Source organism: Enoplosus armatus, chromosome 1 (assembly GCF_043641665.1).
Source record: "Enoplosus armatus isolate fEnoArm2 chromosome 1, fEnoArm2.hap1, whole genome shotgun sequence".
NCBI lineage: Eukaryota > Metazoa > Chordata > Actinopteri > Centrarchiformes > Enoplosidae > Enoplosus > Enoplosus armatus.
This window is the reverse complement of record NC_092180.1, coordinates 18,237,864-18,256,497: the sequence shown is the minus strand read 5'-3', so window position 1 is coordinate 18,256,497 and position 18,634 is coordinate 18,237,864. Positions and strand designations below refer to the sequence as shown.

General features: G+C 40.9%; 1 protein-coding gene across 2 annotated transcripts; it reads left to right on the top strand.

Moving 5' to 3' along the window:
- The first annotated feature begins 1,009 nt into the window (after nt 1-1,009).
- On the top strand, nt 1,010-18,585 carry rufy2 (RUN and FYVE domain containing 2). 2 transcript variants are annotated; one of them, XM_070925924.1, is made up of 19 exons: nt 1,010-1,085; nt 5,006-5,179; nt 5,384-5,501; nt 6,386-6,487; nt 6,885-7,008; nt 8,235-8,299; nt 8,404-8,469; nt 9,281-9,350; nt 9,625-9,726; nt 9,963-10,079; nt 10,181-10,273; nt 11,184-11,258; nt 11,371-11,468; nt 16,032-16,151; nt 16,575-16,704; nt 16,883-16,977; nt 17,470-17,518; nt 17,738-17,818; nt 17,904-18,585. In XM_070925924.1, exons 1-19 carry the CDS (start codon nt 1,010-1,012, stop codon nt 18,045-18,047), a joined length of 1,899 nt encoding a protein of 632 aa, XP_070782025.1. In that variant the 3' UTR covers nt 18,048-18,585. The 2 variants fall into 2 exon arrangements, with proteins under 2 accessions (XP_070782025.1, XP_070782105.1); XM_070926004.1 differs by lacking the exon at nt 1,010-1,085 and adding an exon at nt 2,413-2,810.
- Nucleotides 18,586-18,634: the final 49 nt, after the last annotated feature.

Below are 18,634 nucleotides of genomic sequence, written 5' to 3'. Positions count from 1 at the left end.
ATGCAGTTTACTGTAGCCTCCATGCTGCTACAGTTTCTTCTTGCTGTGTGTTGTAATGGATCTAACACTCATAAGTTGGAGGCTTTTACATCAATGTTATGGTGAGATGGAGGCCCACTGGATGCATTCTGCATAAGCTAAACCTCAAAGAAAAGGTAAACTTCCCTCAATTTGTTAAAAACAAAGTTAATTTTGGTGGTGGCTGTATTTTTTTCACATCAAATCAAGATTTATTAGAGTTAAGTAGAATAACTAAGGGAAGAACCTTTTGGCATGTATAATTGATCACAGTGAAAGGTCTCATCCTGTGGCGAATGTGTGAGTGGTGTTTGTTTGAATCATTGAGGAGAAATGGGAGGCAAAGATGTAATGGTTTCTGAGAGACTGCAGACAGGGATTATACTTTGAGTCTATATTGCACATAGTAGCCCGATAATCAGACTGAATGGCTATTTTGTTTTATTTTATTCATTAATTCTGCGTATGGAACCAGGCTTAAAATGTAAATGGTTAGTTGTTTTTCAGGGCATCCAGGTGGGCAAGCAGTTGCATACCACGTGTAGCTGACTTGTGTCCAGCCAGAAATTTTGTGGCATAATCCTTGAAGCTATCCTTGTTTTGTGTGCAGAGGACAAGAGGGAATATATACCAAAAGCATTTGCATTCCCGGTGTGCTGATGATGACATTTGTTTTTACATTCTTCTCTCAAAAAAGGTCTGTTTCTGCCTTCTGTTGTGTCCCAGGCTGTGTCCCCAGCACATCCCGAGACTGCGACCTAACCTGACCAGACTGGAACTCACCATATTAGAAAAAGCCAAAACAGTCCACAGCGGTTCAGGAGGGAGGGTCGTCTGGTTCCAGAGAATCAGAAAAATCAAAGAAACTTGACCGTGTGGCACCAGCTCAACAGAAACCAGACCAGAACGGGCCACGTCAGGACTCAGGGATCTGCTTGATTTGCCATCCTCTTTGCAACAAGGAAGTGGGCAGAGGAGAGTCCCACCCACCATGTACTCCCCTCAGAGTCTCCACCGCTGGGGCATCACTCACAGTGAGAGTATGGAGCGGTTAGCCTACAGCCAAGGTAAGTCTGCAATTTCTATTTGAACGGATGACCTATTATTACATGATGATAACTCCTGTCAACTCCCACTGCCACCTGCTCTCATACAATGTTCTTGTAATTGACAGTTTAATATCAATCAGTGGATTCATATCACTGCACTATAACACATTCACAACAGATAATATCTTTCCATGAGTCAATAATAAGCCACTAGAGTCACCAGAAGTAAGTAAACAGTAAAATTTAAAGACATTTAAAAGATATTTTGCCTGAAACATATCAGACTAACAAAAATTCAACATGTGTAATACGTTTTTAATCACAGAACGTAAACTGTTGTTATGTCATTAAAGCCCCCAAAATGACCAGAAAGTGGAGGAAGTATTCAGATCCTCTACTTAAATAAAAGTAGCAATACCACACTGTAAAAATACTCTATTGTTAAAAGTAAAAGTCCTTGAATATGTAACTTATATAAAAGAACATACATATTATTAGCAAAGTGTATTTAAAGTCTCAAAAGTACTCAGAGCAGAAAATGCACTTTGTTAGTGTTAAGCAATTATATATTATTGCATTATTATTGCTGATGTATCAATGTGAAAGTAGAATTTTTACTCTTTTAATTATTGGAGCTAATTTTAACTATTTTATATACATTGTGGTAGTTTGTTAAGTAATGTGTTAAGTAACTAGAAACTATAACTGTCAAAAAATGTAGTGGAGTAAAAAGTGCAATATTTCCCTCTCAATTGTTGTGAAGCAGAAGTATAAAATAGCATAAAATGGAAGTACTCAAACAAAGTGGTACCTCAAAATTGTACCTAAGTAAAAGTATTTAGTTTCATTCCACCACCACAGAAATATTACTGACCTCAGTGGACTCTTTTGTTTTTAGTCACACATCATTACATCCTCTACCTGGAGGCGGCCGTGCAGTTCTCGCCTCCAGCAGCAGGGGGCGGCACGTCCACAACACAGCAGCCACTGAAATCATTACGTAGTGCTGCCTTTTGTGTGTCTTGTGAGCCTTTTGACACCGCCCCTCCGGAGGGTGCAGCGGGACTGTCAGGGCCAACTATCGGTTAGGTCTGCTAGGTGTAAACAAATCTTTACGACACCGCGATGTACGGAATAGACTTTTATCCCGAGGAGAAGCTGTCCGCGCCGCCGCTGCTAACGTTCACCATGTAGACCGACGCCTACGTTGCACAGCCCGGGAACGTTACGACGGTTGTTTTTTTTTTACTCTAGCTAGTCCTCTTGTCATTGCTTTGGCCGGTGTTCTCACAGGTATTTATATGCTACGGTTGTCATAATGGTCACCGGGTGAATTGTGCATCAAAGCTAGCTCGCTAACGGTTAGCAAACCGTATGAATCTGGCTGTTTTCACGCCGACCTGCACTGGCTACAATCATTTCAGAGGTACATGAACATGGCATCGCCCGCTGAGCACGACCTGGCTCTGTCTGAAGCCGACAGCAGCAAGGACAAAGCTCAGGTGTTTGGGATTTTGAGGCTGCAGGAGGAGAAATCTGGTGTTGTGGATAAAGCTAACAGTAGCAGCAGTGTGAGAGGAGGAGGAGGAGGTGGTGGTGGTGGTGGAGGAGGAGACGGGCGATGGCAGGCTCCTATCTTCGCTTTGGCCAGGAAAGCGTCCGAGACCATTTCAGGGAGCATTCACGTCCTGCCCAAAGTGTCGGAGCACAGGACATCTCTGCCTGGGGACTGGACCGTTCAAGGTAGAGTATTATCAGTATCAGGGTGGGTGAGGTTCATGAAGAGGTTGAGATGTGTGTGTGTGTGTGTGTGTGTGTGTGTGGGGGGGGGGGGGGGGGGGGGGGGGGGGGGGGTCTGATGACACCCAGTAACTTGTTTCAGGGACACACGAGGAAATATGACCCAACCCTGTGCCTATCAGTTTCCTTACACAAAACAATTTCCCTCTGAGCTGTTCAGGAACAATCAGACATTTAGTCAGTTGCTGATTGGAGCACAGTTGGTAGTTTCAGCTGGTGTGTGTAGATGTACCAGTGTGACAAACCCAGCTGGTACATCTCCTGCTCTCTCTTTCATATTACCTCACCACCCTCTGTGTGTGGCCAATTGATTTTTCATAGTGCTGCTCTCATGCTTTGATGGTACGTCCTCATCTGTGCCGCTGTTGTCTTATACCACCACACAACTCGACTGCCTGAAGCATCACATGCTGCACTGATGCAAATGGAAAAAAATGTTCTGTCGTTCCTTTTTCCTCAGGGGTTATCACCGTGTTTTGCGCATTGTGTTAATTTGGTGTTGTCTGTATGTGTTTGCTGCCTTGATGATACTACAAAGTCATTAACCTTGTGGTATATGCAAGTGGGGCTGCAACAAACAATTTTTTCATGATCGATTAATCTGTTGATTAATTTCTTGGTTAATCGATTAAATCTTTTTGTCTATAAAATGTCAGAAAATTGTAAAAAATGTCCATCACAATTGTCCAGAGCCCAAGGAGACATATTCAAATGCTTTGTTATGTCTGACTCACAGTCCAAAACCCAAAATATGTTACATTACAGTTGTATAAAAAAAAGCAGCTAGCTTACATTTAAGAAGCAGCAATGGTTTGGCATGTTTTGCTTGACAAGTGAATCATACTATTAATCGGTTATTATAATAGTTGCTGGTTAATTTTCTGTCAATCAGCATCCTCTGTCGTTTCAGCAGAGCTCATGGCTCAGTTTTTCCTCTGTCGGTGTGCCCATCAGCCAGTGTCTGTCTGTCAGTAGAAGTGCCCACACTCTCACAACTATATTTAGTTTTTGACAGATTTCATGTGTCCATCACAGACTTGCATTTGAGTTATGTAACATCTGAATCATTTTAAACTACTGACAGTTGTGCCAGGCATTCAGCCCTGATCTTTTAACAAGAACACAGGAAATACATTTAGGAGAATGGCCTTCAAGGACAATTTAAAATCCAATAATTGCATTAAAACTCAAGTTACCATTGAATCATCTAGACAATTTAGTGTTGTGTAGTGAATCCTCAGCGTTTGATGAACTTCAGTAGAAGTCACATGCTGACACAGGCAGTCAAAGGGTTACTGTTTTTTCCTCTGTATCCTGAGGGCTCACTGCCCAAGAGCACTCAACACTCCCAAGAAATCATCTGTTGATTTGTCAGTGTCTCTGGCCTCCAGGCCAACCTGCTGGGGCAATTAAAGCCCATCATACGTTTTCACCTGACATTGTTCTGTCCTCTTCTGGTGGTTGGCTACACATTAACCCAGAGGTCCACATATAGAGCGTTTAAAAGCATACATCTGTGGGAGGTGCAGATGCAGCATTATTGGCACACGGATTTGCAACTGTAAGACGCAGCTATGTTATGTTATCTGAACAACAGTCAACAAGACAAATGTCTAATAAGTTAGAAAAGTGTAGGTACTGAGTGCCTAAATAATTATTTCTAAGTTGATTAATTAATAAGGTGGACTCTTCTTCCCCTTGTTGGATTTTGGTGCTTCTTACATACTATCTGTTGCTCTGTGTGACTGCACTGACCTGACACAGAAATGCAAATGTGCATTCTGTTTTTAGGGTGGATTCTGCCTTCAAGGCACTTGCATCACATTTACTGTGCCTCCCGATACTAAGCATGTTTCTGATAATGACCATTTGTAAGACATTAACCTGGCTGACTTGTTTATCCCTCAGGTAGAAACCTTACAGTCATTCTCAGTTTTCTGAGTATGTTTGTAAGGTTTAAAGACTGGATTGAATATGATTATTCATCAAATGAAGTCCTTAGCAGTTCTGAGATAGAGGACTACCCTTTTAATTTGTATCTGAATTTTATATGTAAACAAATAACAATGCATAACATTTTATTGAATATTGTGCGTTTGAAGCATATTTTAAGTGTTTGTGTGGCTTTTGTCCTGCAGCCCTGCGAGACCCCATGGCCATGGAGCGAGCCAACCTGCTGAACATGGCCAAGCTGAGTATTAAAGGGCTGATCGAGTCGGCTCTGAGCTTTGGACGAACGCTGGACTCAGACTACCCACCTCTCCAGCAGTTCTTTGTTGTCATGGAGCACTGTCTCAAACATGGCCTCAGAGGTAAGAAGGAGAGAGACTGTTTTAAATGGTGTCAGGTGTGGGTGCTGTGCTGGCATTTGTATATCTGCATTATTAAAATTCAATGTCTAAGCTGCACAGATGTGTGTTTGTGTGAGAAATAAATGATGTCATTCCTAGATTTTCCTACGCCAAAATGTGTCTGACTGAGAAGTCTCTCTTCCTCTTTCTGTCTTCTCCCTCCAGTGAAGAAGTCCTTTCTGGGCTTTAACAAGTCTCTGTGGGGTCCTCTGGAGCTGGTGGAGAAACTGTGTCCTGAAGCTGCAGAGATCTCAGCCTCTGTACGAGACCTGCCTGGACTAAAGTAAGGACTACATTTATGTACACACACACCTTAACCTAACATCATGCTGGAGGTACATGAGCCACAACACAACCACATGCACCAGTAACATGAGACTGTGACCTGAGCCACAGCAGGGAAATACCTGAGTGTGATTTACTTTCACTTCACCTTTCCTCTCGCTGCTGCCTCACTTCTCCCTTGTCACTATTTCTCTTCTTCTTTATTATTCTTTTGTCTCTTAGAGCCAGTATAGATGAGCAGTCTGAGTTTGAAATAAGTCATTATACTGTCGGTTTTGGGCAATGTACACTTGTTAAAAGCAAAATCAGTAACGGTGCAGTAGTATATTTGCTGCCAGTGTCGGACTGATCGCATTGTTTCTGTGGTAAAATATCAATTTCAAAAACCTAGATTAATATTCACGTAGAGTCCTCTGGTGGCTATAGTAAGCAGGCTCTCGCTCACTCTCATTCATGCACATGATTTTCATGTCATGCTTTACTTTGTTATTCAGAAATCAGTCACCACGTAGCAGAGATTCCTCACAGGGAATCAAGTGAGTCATATTCAGGTCTGATGCTGCAAAATGGGGAACAGATGTGTTGTTTTAGATGGAGACGGTCTGTTTCCTTTGGTGGTGCTGAGTCAGACCAACGGACATGCAGCAGAGCAGCATTTTTGCAACTCCAAGTACAGACCCAAAGATAGTTAGATAGTGCAACTGCACTAACTGCACTATTCGACTGCAGTAAACATTTAGGAACACAAATGAGAACCAAACTAGATCTAAACAATAAAACAAAACAAAGCAAAGTACCAAAAGATATTCCCAGCCCCACACCTCAAAACCTCCTATAAATATATCCTCATCACCTGTGTGTTTTTGTGTGTGTGTTTTCCAGGACTCCATTAGGCAGGGCAAGAGCTTGGTTGCGTCTGGCTCTCATGCAGAAGCGGCTGGCCGACTACCTGCGACTCCTCATCACCAGAAAAGACCTGCTCAGGTACATACACATGTCATGTTATGGCGACACACATAAAGAAGATGTATAGAAAAGTAGAAAAGTACACCTTTAAAATTAACTTTAAATTTTTTTTTTTTTAAAAGTCAGGCCCTTAAAGGTGAAGGCTGGTGATAGTCTAGATTTTTCTTATTGTCAGCAAGTTCCATTAAGTCATATTTACAAGTTTCAGATACCAACAAAAAAGTAATTTATGATGATGATGATGATGATAATAAGATAGTACTCAAATAAATAGAGGAATGAATATTGAATACAGAACTTTAATGAGAATTGTGTGCACAAGTCCAACAGTTAGTAGTACTCCAAAAGCCACTCCCCTTTTGCTTTTACTAAAGCTCACTTCAATGTTGTGAACCTGTTGCATTTTCCTCCACAGTGATTTCTATGAGAATTCAGCGCTGATGCTGGAGGAGGAGGGAGCAGTGATAGTGGGCCTGCTGGTGGGCCTGAACGTCATCGATGCTAACCTGTGTGTCAAAGGCGAGGACCTGGACTCTCAGGTAACCACTGCTCTGTGACCATTTAGACCATTTGACTAAAAACAACAGATTGAGACCACACATTAAAATGTCTAAATGGGGGAATGCTGTCTAAAACATCTGTTGATGTGGTTGCATTACAGCTGGTGAGCATTAAACTCTCCATTCTGTTCTCACTGTGGTTGGATCTCATTTCCTGATTGCACCAAAGAGAAATAAATTAATGTCTTATGTCAAGGAAAAAGAATGTCACTCCACTTTCTGTGCCCACTTAGTTCATTGACATGAAACAGTTTTTCTTCGGTGACTCCAGTTTGGGGAAGCAAAAAAGCAGACAAGAATCATGTCTGTTTCGTTACTTTATCTTGGCATCAGGCAGGTGGAGAGCAGATGCTGTTGTGTCATGTTTCTACTCCACGGGTGGAGACTTTGTCCTGAGTGCAAATGCATTTTCTCACCAATGGAAACACCCTGTACAGGCTGTGGTCACACCTGACTGAGTGTGAATGTGGCTGAGATGTGTGTAACGTGAAGCAATGTGGAATTGTGTTTGTTTTGATTTTCTGATCTCAAGGTGAGCCATTGTGCAGATTTCCACACACACTTTTCTTGACACTTTCACACACCTTTAATGGCAGGTGTAAATGAGCTCTGATTCCGTCCCTGAAGACAAGATGATAAAATAACATAAAATAAAAACAATGCCACAAAACTATCATATTTGGTTACTACTTTTTAGGGCTGCAACTAACGATTAATCGATAATTTTGTTTTTCGAATCATTGTTAGATTACAAAATGTCAAAAAATAGTGTAAAACACTTCCCAGAGCTTCCCAGTCCTCCATGGTGGACTGTGGTAGTTTCTACGCTTGTGTGTTGTTAACAGACAAATGAGTGCTATTAGTAAATGTAGACACACAGAACATTGGATATTAATTGTACACTGTCACCTTAACAGTAAACATTTTGTTTGTTTTGTGTGAGTTTTCATTTGTCAGAATCAGAATTATCAGAATCAGAAATACTTTATTGATCCACGGGGGGGAAATTCTACAACTTGTGTAACAAAGTAACCACATAATCGTAAACATGCCTGATTCTTGCAAATGTTCTGGTGGGTTGCAGATACTTAAGACATGATTAATTTCATCATATTAATGGTTTTGCAATCATCGCTTTTGAGAATATGCTTCCTCTTGAGCGATATTAGCTGAGCTTGTTTTTTGGGGGGGGGTTTTCATTTCAGGTTGGGGTCATCGACTTCTCCATGTACTTGAAGAATGACATTGATGATTACAGGAGTGAAGAGAGGTATGACCTTTCATTGTCTATCCACTTTAATTAAAACAATGGGTCTCTTAGGCTCTCTCAATGTGATGCAGAGCTTTGTTTTATGTCTGTTTCCATGCCAACAGGAATAGCCAGATAGCATCCATCTTGGATCAGAAGAACTATGTCGAGGAACTGAACCGACAACTCAAGTAAGACGTTTGTTTTTTGTTGAAAACAGACCTGTTTGCAGAGTTTTCCCCATAATCCTTGGAGAAGTTCAAGGAAATTTCAGGGAATGGAAGTCCTGTGTTTGAAATGCTGTGTATTTTGTACCTGGTTGAGACAGGCAGGTGTTCTACTGTATTACCTCACGTTTTGCTTCACATCAGTTGATTGTCTGCTGTTTGAGTAGTATTCAATCAGCTGAGGTTTGAACCCGTCTGGTTGTTTCAGAAGTGCAACTCTGCATTGTCCGTCCCTACAGACAGTTTCACTAAAGCACAGACTGTCAGGCACATTTCCTCTTTCAATGTTGCTTTTTCTCACAAACCACTGAAATGAACCTGGACTGATTTGTTGCCTTTAATTGAATCACAGGTTTAGAGAATCTTTCCTTAAATTTTGCAGCTGTGATGGAGCTAAACACCAAATCTGACATGACTTTAAGTTACATTGTTAGTTACTGTCCTTGATGATCTGTATGAGCTGTCTCTGAACATAAGCTAAGCTAACCATGGCACTACTGTATTGGTGCTACTAAAAGTCAAATTCAGGTCAGTCTGTGGTGAGACATTTCAGTCCTCTAAACCGGCGAATGCCATTAATCCTCATCAACATGATAACAGCATTATGTATTCAAAAGAAGGAAAACATCTGTTAAAGGTACCAAATGTTACACCTCAGCTGTGAATTGTAACTACAACCCCATTCCCAAAATGCTGGCATGATATTAATTTAGTAAGACTCAAAGTGAACAGAAGTTGATATATAATTTCTGTTTGTGTTTTTTTGCATGTAAAGCTCCACAGTTCATGGTCTTCAGGGCAGAGTTGACTCTCTAGAAAAATCCAACTCTAAACTCGTAGAGGAGGTGAGAAACACACTTTTAATATCTGCATGTTAGATTTAAACTAAAGGTGAAAGTCAGCACAAACCTCAGTTTAAGTGCACATCTCTACGTCATGATTGAAGTGCCTTTGTTGTGTTGAACTGGTCCCTAAAGGATTATATATTTAGTTTGGATCCGCCTGCTCCGTCTGTTTCATGGAGAAGCAAATGTCTGTTACATGTTAAGTTATCATAGAATCTGATGTGATCATTTAGCCAATTATGTTTAAATATGTTTTCTGTGTTTGTGTGTGCAGTTAGCCATAGCCAAGAACAATATCATCAAACTGCAGGAAGAAAACCAGCAGCTGAGGAGTGAAAACAGCCTTATTCTGCTGAAGACACAACAACAATTAGAGGTACACGGTCACACATGCTCAAACACAGAATAATAACAAATATTGCTGTCTGAAAACACAAAGAAACATGGATCAGTGTATTTATATTGGCCCTTTTGGTAAAGTTTTCACTGCAACTGAAACTGAAGATCTAACCCTTTATATTATTAACAATTATTACCAGCTCTGACTACAAACGGATAAAACTGATGCATGACGTGGCTGACATGTTTGTCCTGTCGATGTTACTTATCTAGGTAACCCAAGGCGACGTGTCAGTGGAGAGAGATACATACAAACAGTCGCGTCAGGGTTTGGATGAGATGTACAATGAGGCTCAAAGGCAACTGAAGGAGGAGTGTCAGCTCAGACAGGTCAGACTGGGACAGCGTGTGTGTGTTTTAAAATGTGTGTAAAATATGCATGGTGACAGTGAAATAACAGAATATATACATGTTTGTATGTTTATTTTTAGGATGTGGAGAATGAGTTGGTAGTCCAGGTGTCGATGAAACAGGAAATGGAGCTGGCCATGAAACTTCTGGAGAAAGATATTCATGAAAAACAGGTCAGCATACATTTTTCACTCTTCTTCCTTTTTGACCATAAAAGGAACGACTTTAACATAAACAAACACAAGACATTTAGTTGACTTACAGTGAATACACACGTTCATAAAACATGAAGCTCAACAATGAGACATGGGTTAATATATGACATGCATGTAATGGGGATTGTTAATGGTGAGGATTAATCAATGCAAACTCTGTGTAAATTAATTTATAAAGGGTCCAATCACTAATTTTTGAGAGATATATTTCAACACAGTTAAAATGACGATCCTAAAAATGACTCGGTGGCTCTTCAGACATAGTGTCATCACAGTGAGGGAGCACATGATAACAAGCACAAACTAAAAATATAGCACCAGCCTGTACTTGCTCACATGGAGCAGTAATACCCTGCCACCTCCTGTGCCCGTTCTCCCTGCCAGTGTCAGGCCTCTCACCACCAACATGTGAACTTGTAGCCAAGCTGTGACATACAGCAGCATCATCACAGCTTTGTAAGAAGGCTGCCGGGATCATTACCAACAACGTCAGGTGAATCAGCTGTCAGACTGGAGAGTAATGGCAGCATCATTATAGCACAGGGCCATGGGGTGTGTGACATGGGAATATTTGTACCACGTACAGTTTTCCCTGAATATATTTCAGCTCGCTGACAGTTAGTTCTTAGCTTGAAATGTGATACATATGAATATGATTAAGTCGGCCAGTAATTATCAGTGTGTATGTAGTCCTGAGTTCAATCTTGTACAGACCACCAGTGAATTAATAATGAATGGGTGAGTGAAAAAAAGAATGAATAGAAGAGCATGCTAAATTACAGTGAAACAGCTGTAGGAAACTAGAAGCAGTCACATGACAGTGTGAACAGGACAGTCAATTCAGAACACAACTTTTTTCTATCAACAGGACACACTGATCGGACTGAGACACCAACTGGATGAAGTCAAAGCCATCAACGTAGAAATGTACCAGAAGATGCAGGTACACACACACACACACACACACACATCCTCACTTGTTCTCTTATCACACACACTACATACACTGTAATTATTACTACTGCTTGTGACAGCCAGTAATTCTCATTTGTCAGTCGTCTGATGACGAGATGAAGAAGAAGAACAACATGATCAGTCGTCTGGAGGAGAAGACCAATCAGATCACTGCCACCATGAAGCAGCTGGAGCAAAGGTGAGATACACTGCCTTTAAAGGCACAGCACACACTAACCAACACTAGCAAATCACTTTGTCCCATGTGTCTCCTCAGTCCTTCCGTCGATCTAAACCAGTGTCTCTGTTGTTCTGTTAAAACCTGTCTTTGATTTACCGCAACATACATAATCCTCCTTTGGCAATGTAAGTTTCACCAAAATTATGTAAGGAATCAAAAAAGAGGAGTTCTCAGCACAAAATTACCAATCATGTTGTTGTTAAAAGAAATTAATAATAATTCTAGACCAGATTATCTATAAGAAAGGAATGCTGTTTTATTATTATTCTTTTATTTTTAATAATTACTTAAAAATACGTATTTAATAAGAGTTCTGGATGGTCTAGTGTGAAGCTATGCAGACAAGAACTGAGGGAAAACATGGAGAAAATGATGAGTCTTCTTCCTCCTCAATGTTTAAGGGTTTCCCCAAGGGAATTGGTTAGGAGCTGATTGTCCTTGTCTCCTCCTTACTGGTTTATTTCTCTTCTGTGTGTCCTGCAAACACAAAATGCTCCACAGTAAAAAAAAAAACGTATGAATGTAAGTGATATGATTAGTGTTTTTAGCTGACATAGCAACTTGTTATGGGATTGATAAGTCTCTGTCATCGGCCGAGCTTAGTCCCACTGTTGTGATTAATAGAAATGTAATAAACTTCTATGAAATAAAACATTAACCTTCATGGGAAAAGAGCAGAGGCACTATTTCACACAGCAAATTCCATACTGTATATTGAATGCTTTGTTTAGGCCATCACATAATAACTAAAGATGAGATACGTCAGGATTTGCTAAACAATCTCCTTGGGCAAACCCTGCAATGCTTAATTTATCATGTCTAATAAATTATACTGCTGATATCTTCATGCATGTTAAGTCCTCTTGGTCACAACTGCACCACCATCTGCGTATAATGCTCCATATCAGTCATTATGAGACCTGCTGGTTCATTGATGCCGTATGATCCCTCCTCAACCCATCGTTTACCAGTCAACACGGTCCATCCCTTCCCTCCCCTCTCCCATTGGTTTAAATCTGTTCCATCCTATTTGTGATTGGTTGTGAATGTTTTTTGCTGCTCTAAAGGTTTTACGTAGCCTGGTAGGACGCAGACCCCGGTTACACTTGTTGAGTCTTGTGTTAATGTGGCTAAAAAAATCGAATGAAGGAGTTAAAACTGTTCTGATCAGAGCTGCTGTTTAAAATCAAACTATTTAGCAGCTAATTAGAGATAAATCTCCTGCTCAGAGTGTAACATGTTGGCTACTTTAGAGAGATCAAAATTGTAGTATCTACTGTAGGTGTTGTTGTGAACATCGGGCTTGCTATCCAGGATTAAATCTCTCATTTTGATAGTGTAGTTCTGTGCACACTGTGCAAATTCCAGTTTTTGTCTGCTCTAGCTGTATTCATCTGTCCACATTACCTTTCCCTGCTTCTCCTCCCCACCTCTTCTCATTGCTCATGCGCTTACTGTGGAGGGAAATATATCCAGACTGAAGAAATCTGATGACAATGTGAACCTGGCAGCCTTAAATCAGATTTCTATGTTGTAATGCCTTTGATTTATTCTTACTGCTGTGCTTGTGATGTTAAAAGTCACTATAAGTGTTCAGTGTAATCGGGGCCACCTAGAATACTGATGTATTGACATCCTTTCTTCCTTCCTTCCTTCCTTCCTTTCCTCCCTTCTGTTCGTCTATTTTATACCATCCATCCAATCATTCATCCATCCATTTTGCTCCCTTACCACGTGTCATTTTTCCCCCCTCTGATTTTATCCCTGCTCTCATGCAGTGATAAGGATCTGCTAAGTCAGACCAGAACGCTTGCTATGTCATTTGTTAAGTGTGCCAGCACAGACACGGAGCACCAGTACAAGCTAGTCAAGGACATCTCCTTCTGAGGACAAACATGCTCATATTCACGCTCATGCAGACACACGATTGCTTATGACTGAATGAATAAATGGACTTAAAGGATCCTGTTTTTTTGCACACAATATTCAGATGGTTTTATGGCCTGAGAGCAGCCACAGAATCAGGTGAAGGTAGACTGCACAGTTTGGTGCTTTAGTCTGAAACATGATCATCATCAGCAGAGTGCTGGCTTTCATAGAGACCACTGCAACATGTTTCATGATCTTTAGTTAAATCCTCGCATTGAATTGCTTCTGATTGTCCTGGTTTAGCTGGTCAGAGAACTGTCTGAATATTACATCAATTATACTTTAATAGATACTGAAGAAACATTTTGCATTAATCACGCACTACTCACATGCTCAGCCGTACACACACGCACATACACACACACACACGCACACACACGCACACACACACATACATACACATACACACACACACATTTGCTACACATTCTTCCTGTCTCCTGTAGTCAGTTTATATGCAGTAACACTGACAGTAAGATATTTGACTGTTCACATTGAGTTAGAATGAGTATAGTGGGCTTTCCCGCTCATATCACAACTACTGAGTGGTTTTATTCACTAGTTAACAGAGTTGAGTCGCTGTAGTATTTAGGGACTGTATGAAAATGATGGGGTGTGGAGGAAGGGCTAAACATTCTGTTTCACTTTTTTTTTTAAAAACAAGGCCCTTATGTTATGTTATATAACATATATGTTAATGGGATAATCATTTTCACATAGCTACCAAATTGCACAAGTGTAATTAAGAGTTGCCAAATTTATGGAAAAGATGATAAAAATGATGCATCTTGTTTACCAAATAGTCTAGTTATTCTTTATTTTTTAACCTGTCACTGTAATTTTATGACACATTTTTCTTTACGGTAGTCCTGCTTTCTGTTAAGATGCAGAATAATGTATATTTAAATACCTAAAGACACTACCGTCCCCTCAGCAAAAGGAAAAAAAATCTTTCTGAACTCCCCTCACCCCTTAATAATGCTCATACAGTCCTTTAGTGACATCCATGTTGGCTTTGCAGAGATTGTTGAGTAACTTGTGATTCTGTGCCTGGCTGTCTTTTAACCTTGTCGTAGACAACACGGTTTAGGTCAAGAGCACGAGCAGGAACATGAAAACTATCACACAGCGCAGTCAGACTGTTGCTACAGCTGCCTGCGTTTCATCACAGTCAGTCAGCGCTGTTCACTGTAGATGTTTAGTCAGACAGGAGTTTTGCTTGTGCAGCCTCCTGCTTTTAATTTGTTGCTCTGCATGTGTTGCACCTCCTGACCTGCTTCTGACTGGCTGTGATGACCCTCGCTGTGTCTGAAATCAGTCCCTTGTTCACTCACTCACTACTGTCTTTTATAATACACACTCAGTAGTACACTCTATAGTGAGCAGTAAATTGAGATTTCGGACACTTATGAACCATTGTCGTTTTGCATCATCACTAATAGGTGACATTATAAAATGTCATGAATTGCATTGTGGGATTGTTAGCAGAAAGTAGGGAACACGCCATGGACCATTCCCCACTCAAAGAAAATGGTGGAGGGTAAATACAGTGCACTCTACAGTAAAAAGGGAGTGATTTCGGACACAGCCCGTCTCCTCCCCCTCTCATCCATGTGCTTTGCTTTTGCAGAACAGACAGAACTGTGTAAAGAACAGCTGTAAACCTCTGCAGCTTCTCTCAAGGGAACGTGAATGTGTTGTTGTATCTCGTCTTGGCATATTTATTGACTTTGTGTGATGGACCAGGAAGTAATCATTCTACCTATTCTAACTCCGTGTTCATAGTACTGTAACTCCTCTCAGTTTGTAGAAGAATAATCACTCAGTACAGCTGTTGAAAGCTCACAACTACTGTCTTTTACCACCGTGATCAATAAATATAGATGTTTTGAAAGTGTCGGGTGTGGTTTGAGTTTTTGGCCATGTTCAGAGTGCTGTTAACATGTAGACACTGGAACATTTATTATGTGATTTTAAGGAGTAATAAAGCTGCAGTAAGTCAGGGTGTTGTGGGATTATCCTCCTCATTGTCCGCATATCTGTGATCAACAAGATCTAAAGCTTCATTATTAAATCCTCATGTCCTGCTAGCATGTAATGAAAGTTTCCTCCCTGTACATTATTGGGTGAAAAACAATGAAACTTTTCAAACTCAAATTGCTGTGAATATGTCAGGTATCATTGGAAAAGACAACATGATCCTGCACTCCACTGCACTCTGCCTGAGTGCACTAAGATGCTGCATTCAGTTAGCTATCCTTTTTTTCTTGTCCATTCAGTTTCTTTAAGGCGGTTTTCCCTCATTGTTTCATGATGCAACTTTATTTTGACTCATTTATATTCCTTTCTCTTCTGTTTTGAACCCCACAATTCAACTCTCACTGCACTCCTGTCAGTTTCACTCTGTGGTGTTGTAACAGCAAATTACAACGCCATCCTTCACCCTCCATCCTTCTTCATTTATCCTCAGCCGTCCCTCCTTCATGTTGCCACCCAGAAATATCAGTCCCTAACCCTCCCTCCTTACCCATCATCCTCCTTTCCGTCCTCCTCCTCATGGTCCTGAGTTTGTCCCTGGTTATAATGGTGCAGATTACAGGAGGCAGAGAGGCACCGCACCTCGGCCGAGGAGGGAACCAGACGCTTCAAGTTGGACTTTGCCAACAAGGCCGACAGCCTGCAGCAGCAGATCGAACACAGAGAAAGGCAACTGTAAGCAAAACCTCTGGGAAGACAGACTGACTAGTATACTCACATACAAACACTTAATCTAGAGACACTGTGGAGCTCAGAGAAAGACATACCATACTATTTACACCTTAAGCTGTGTAGCATGGTAAGCCAGCTGTTGGTGTTAATGCTTTTCTCCCTTGAACTGAAACCGTCATAGCCCTAATTCATGAACCTAGGACCAGTAAATCACAATTAAAGAGCATTGCACATCTGCATCAGCCAAAGTTAAGAGGCACTAGACTTCTCGCACACAGTTCTTGTTGATTGTGACTTGAAAAAGCAAAAATGTAAAATGTATACAAACCAGTGTGCTCTAATATTACCTGTAACTCAGTATATCCCTTTTTCTGTCTGTTTGTCATCTTCATTCTTGTTGTTGGTGTTCTATGTACACATCTGTAGCCAGCAGCTGGAGACGGACCTGAAGATCGAGAGGGAGTGGAGGCAGACGTTGCAAAATGATCTAGACCGAGAGAGGGACACGGTGGCTCAGCTCAGCACAGAGGCGCTGCAGATCAACGGACTAAAAAAGGTAAAAGGACGGAGAGAAAGAAACGTACTATGTGTATGATATTGTACAGTGTGTTTTATTACATGTATATGGCTGTGTGTGTGTGTGTGTGTGTGTGTGAGAGAGACCAAGCATTTGCAGAATATGATGTACTTTGATCTGATCTGTGTGTGTTTTGTGTTTTTTATTAATTTTCCAGGAGTTCCATCGTCTCCAGGATGAGAACGTTCAGCTGAAGACCATCTGTGAGGACCAAGAACAAGCTCTTGAGGAACTAGGCTCCAAACTAAGCGAGTAAGTTTGCTGCACAGTAATCATGCTGTTTTTACACACGGCTGTAAATTCCGATGAAAGGCTCTAAACCCAGTGAGATTTGGTATTTCAAATGTTAGCTTATTTGTATATGTTTTTTGGAGAGAAAATTACCCCTTTAAAAAACATTTATTATAATAAGAGTACAGTTTTCATCATCATATGTTTCAGGTAAAAAATATGTTTAAATTCTTAATATCATGGAGGATCATACTAGTGTTTCTGTATGTTTTAGCTCATTTACAACACATCATATATAATTTACATTCTTCAAACAAGTAGAGTTTACAGTTCTACTGAAAGTAGGACAAGCTTTTGAAACCCTCCGAAATGAAACCAAGAAGAGAACCTCTTAATATATTTTTACTGTTTTTTCAGAAGGAAAGATGGCAAAAGAAAAAACATTGATGACCTATGGTGGTTGATTTTATTTATTTCCTTTACCTAACTCTGTCTTCTTCTTTTTGTCATCAGATCCAAAATGAAGATTGAGGACATCAAAGAAGCCAACAAAGCTCTTCAGGTAAAGTAACAGTGAGTTGCAAATGACATCTAAACCCTCTCCATCACTAAGATGTCAAGTTAGGTAAGATATTAGAAATAAAATCTGGCACTGCATAAGGCCTGCATCTTGTGTCATTAACAAGGCTGATTGTGGATTAGAGAAGTGTGTTGTGTTGTTTTGTAATGTCTTTATTGTAAAGTTTGGGTGAAACAGGTTAGTTGTGTCATGTTGTTTCAGGGGGGTCAGGTTTGGTTGAAGGACAAGGAAGCCAGCCACTGCAAGCTGTGTGAGAAGGAGTTCTCCATCTCCAGACGAAAGGTCAGTCCTGTGACCAGTGATCCCAATGCAACACAAAAATATTTAGTTATTGTGGTTCTAACTCTCTTTCTGTCTCCGTCTCAAGCACCACTGTAGGAACTGTGGGGAGATTTTCTGTAACAGCTGCTCCGACAATGAGCTCCCTCTGCCCGCCTCACCAAAACCAGTCAGAGTCTGTGACACCTGCCACGCCCTGCTGCTCCAGCGCTGCTCCTCCAATCCGACGTGAAGGAGCCCCCCACTGCTGTCAACGCTGCTTCAAACAATCTGAGATCAGACCCGTAAATCCCCCACGCTCCCGTCATCTGTAAGATCCACCTCCCGACTTGTCTCAACACAGTGTTTGCTGCTAGAAACGGACCATGTGCATGAGTATTTGATATGTCTTAATTTATAGTTTTATCACAGACAAAATGGGGTCTGCATCATTGTGACATTGTGTTTGATGTCACTACCTCCTTTGCAGATGCTCTGCAGTAAAACATTCAAACATCTTCTCTTGTAATCAGACAGAGAGGAGGAGGCAATCAGTCCACTATAAAGGCCAAAATGTCTTACTTGATAACTGGCCAGGCTTAGAGAGCACCTAAAAGGTACCACAAGTGTGAATATATATCGAGGTGAACCTGCAGCCGAGCTGCTGTGTTGGCTGCTCACACTGACACTGATCAGCAGCTCAAGTTTTTGGTAAATTCCCCTGTGAAGGTTAGAGGGAGGAGAGAGTTTGGTTATGAAAAGAGGAACAACTTTACTATGAACTGAAAATGAAACTGCACTGTGATGAGCGCTGCTGCAGCTAAATGCAGAGGTTTGTTT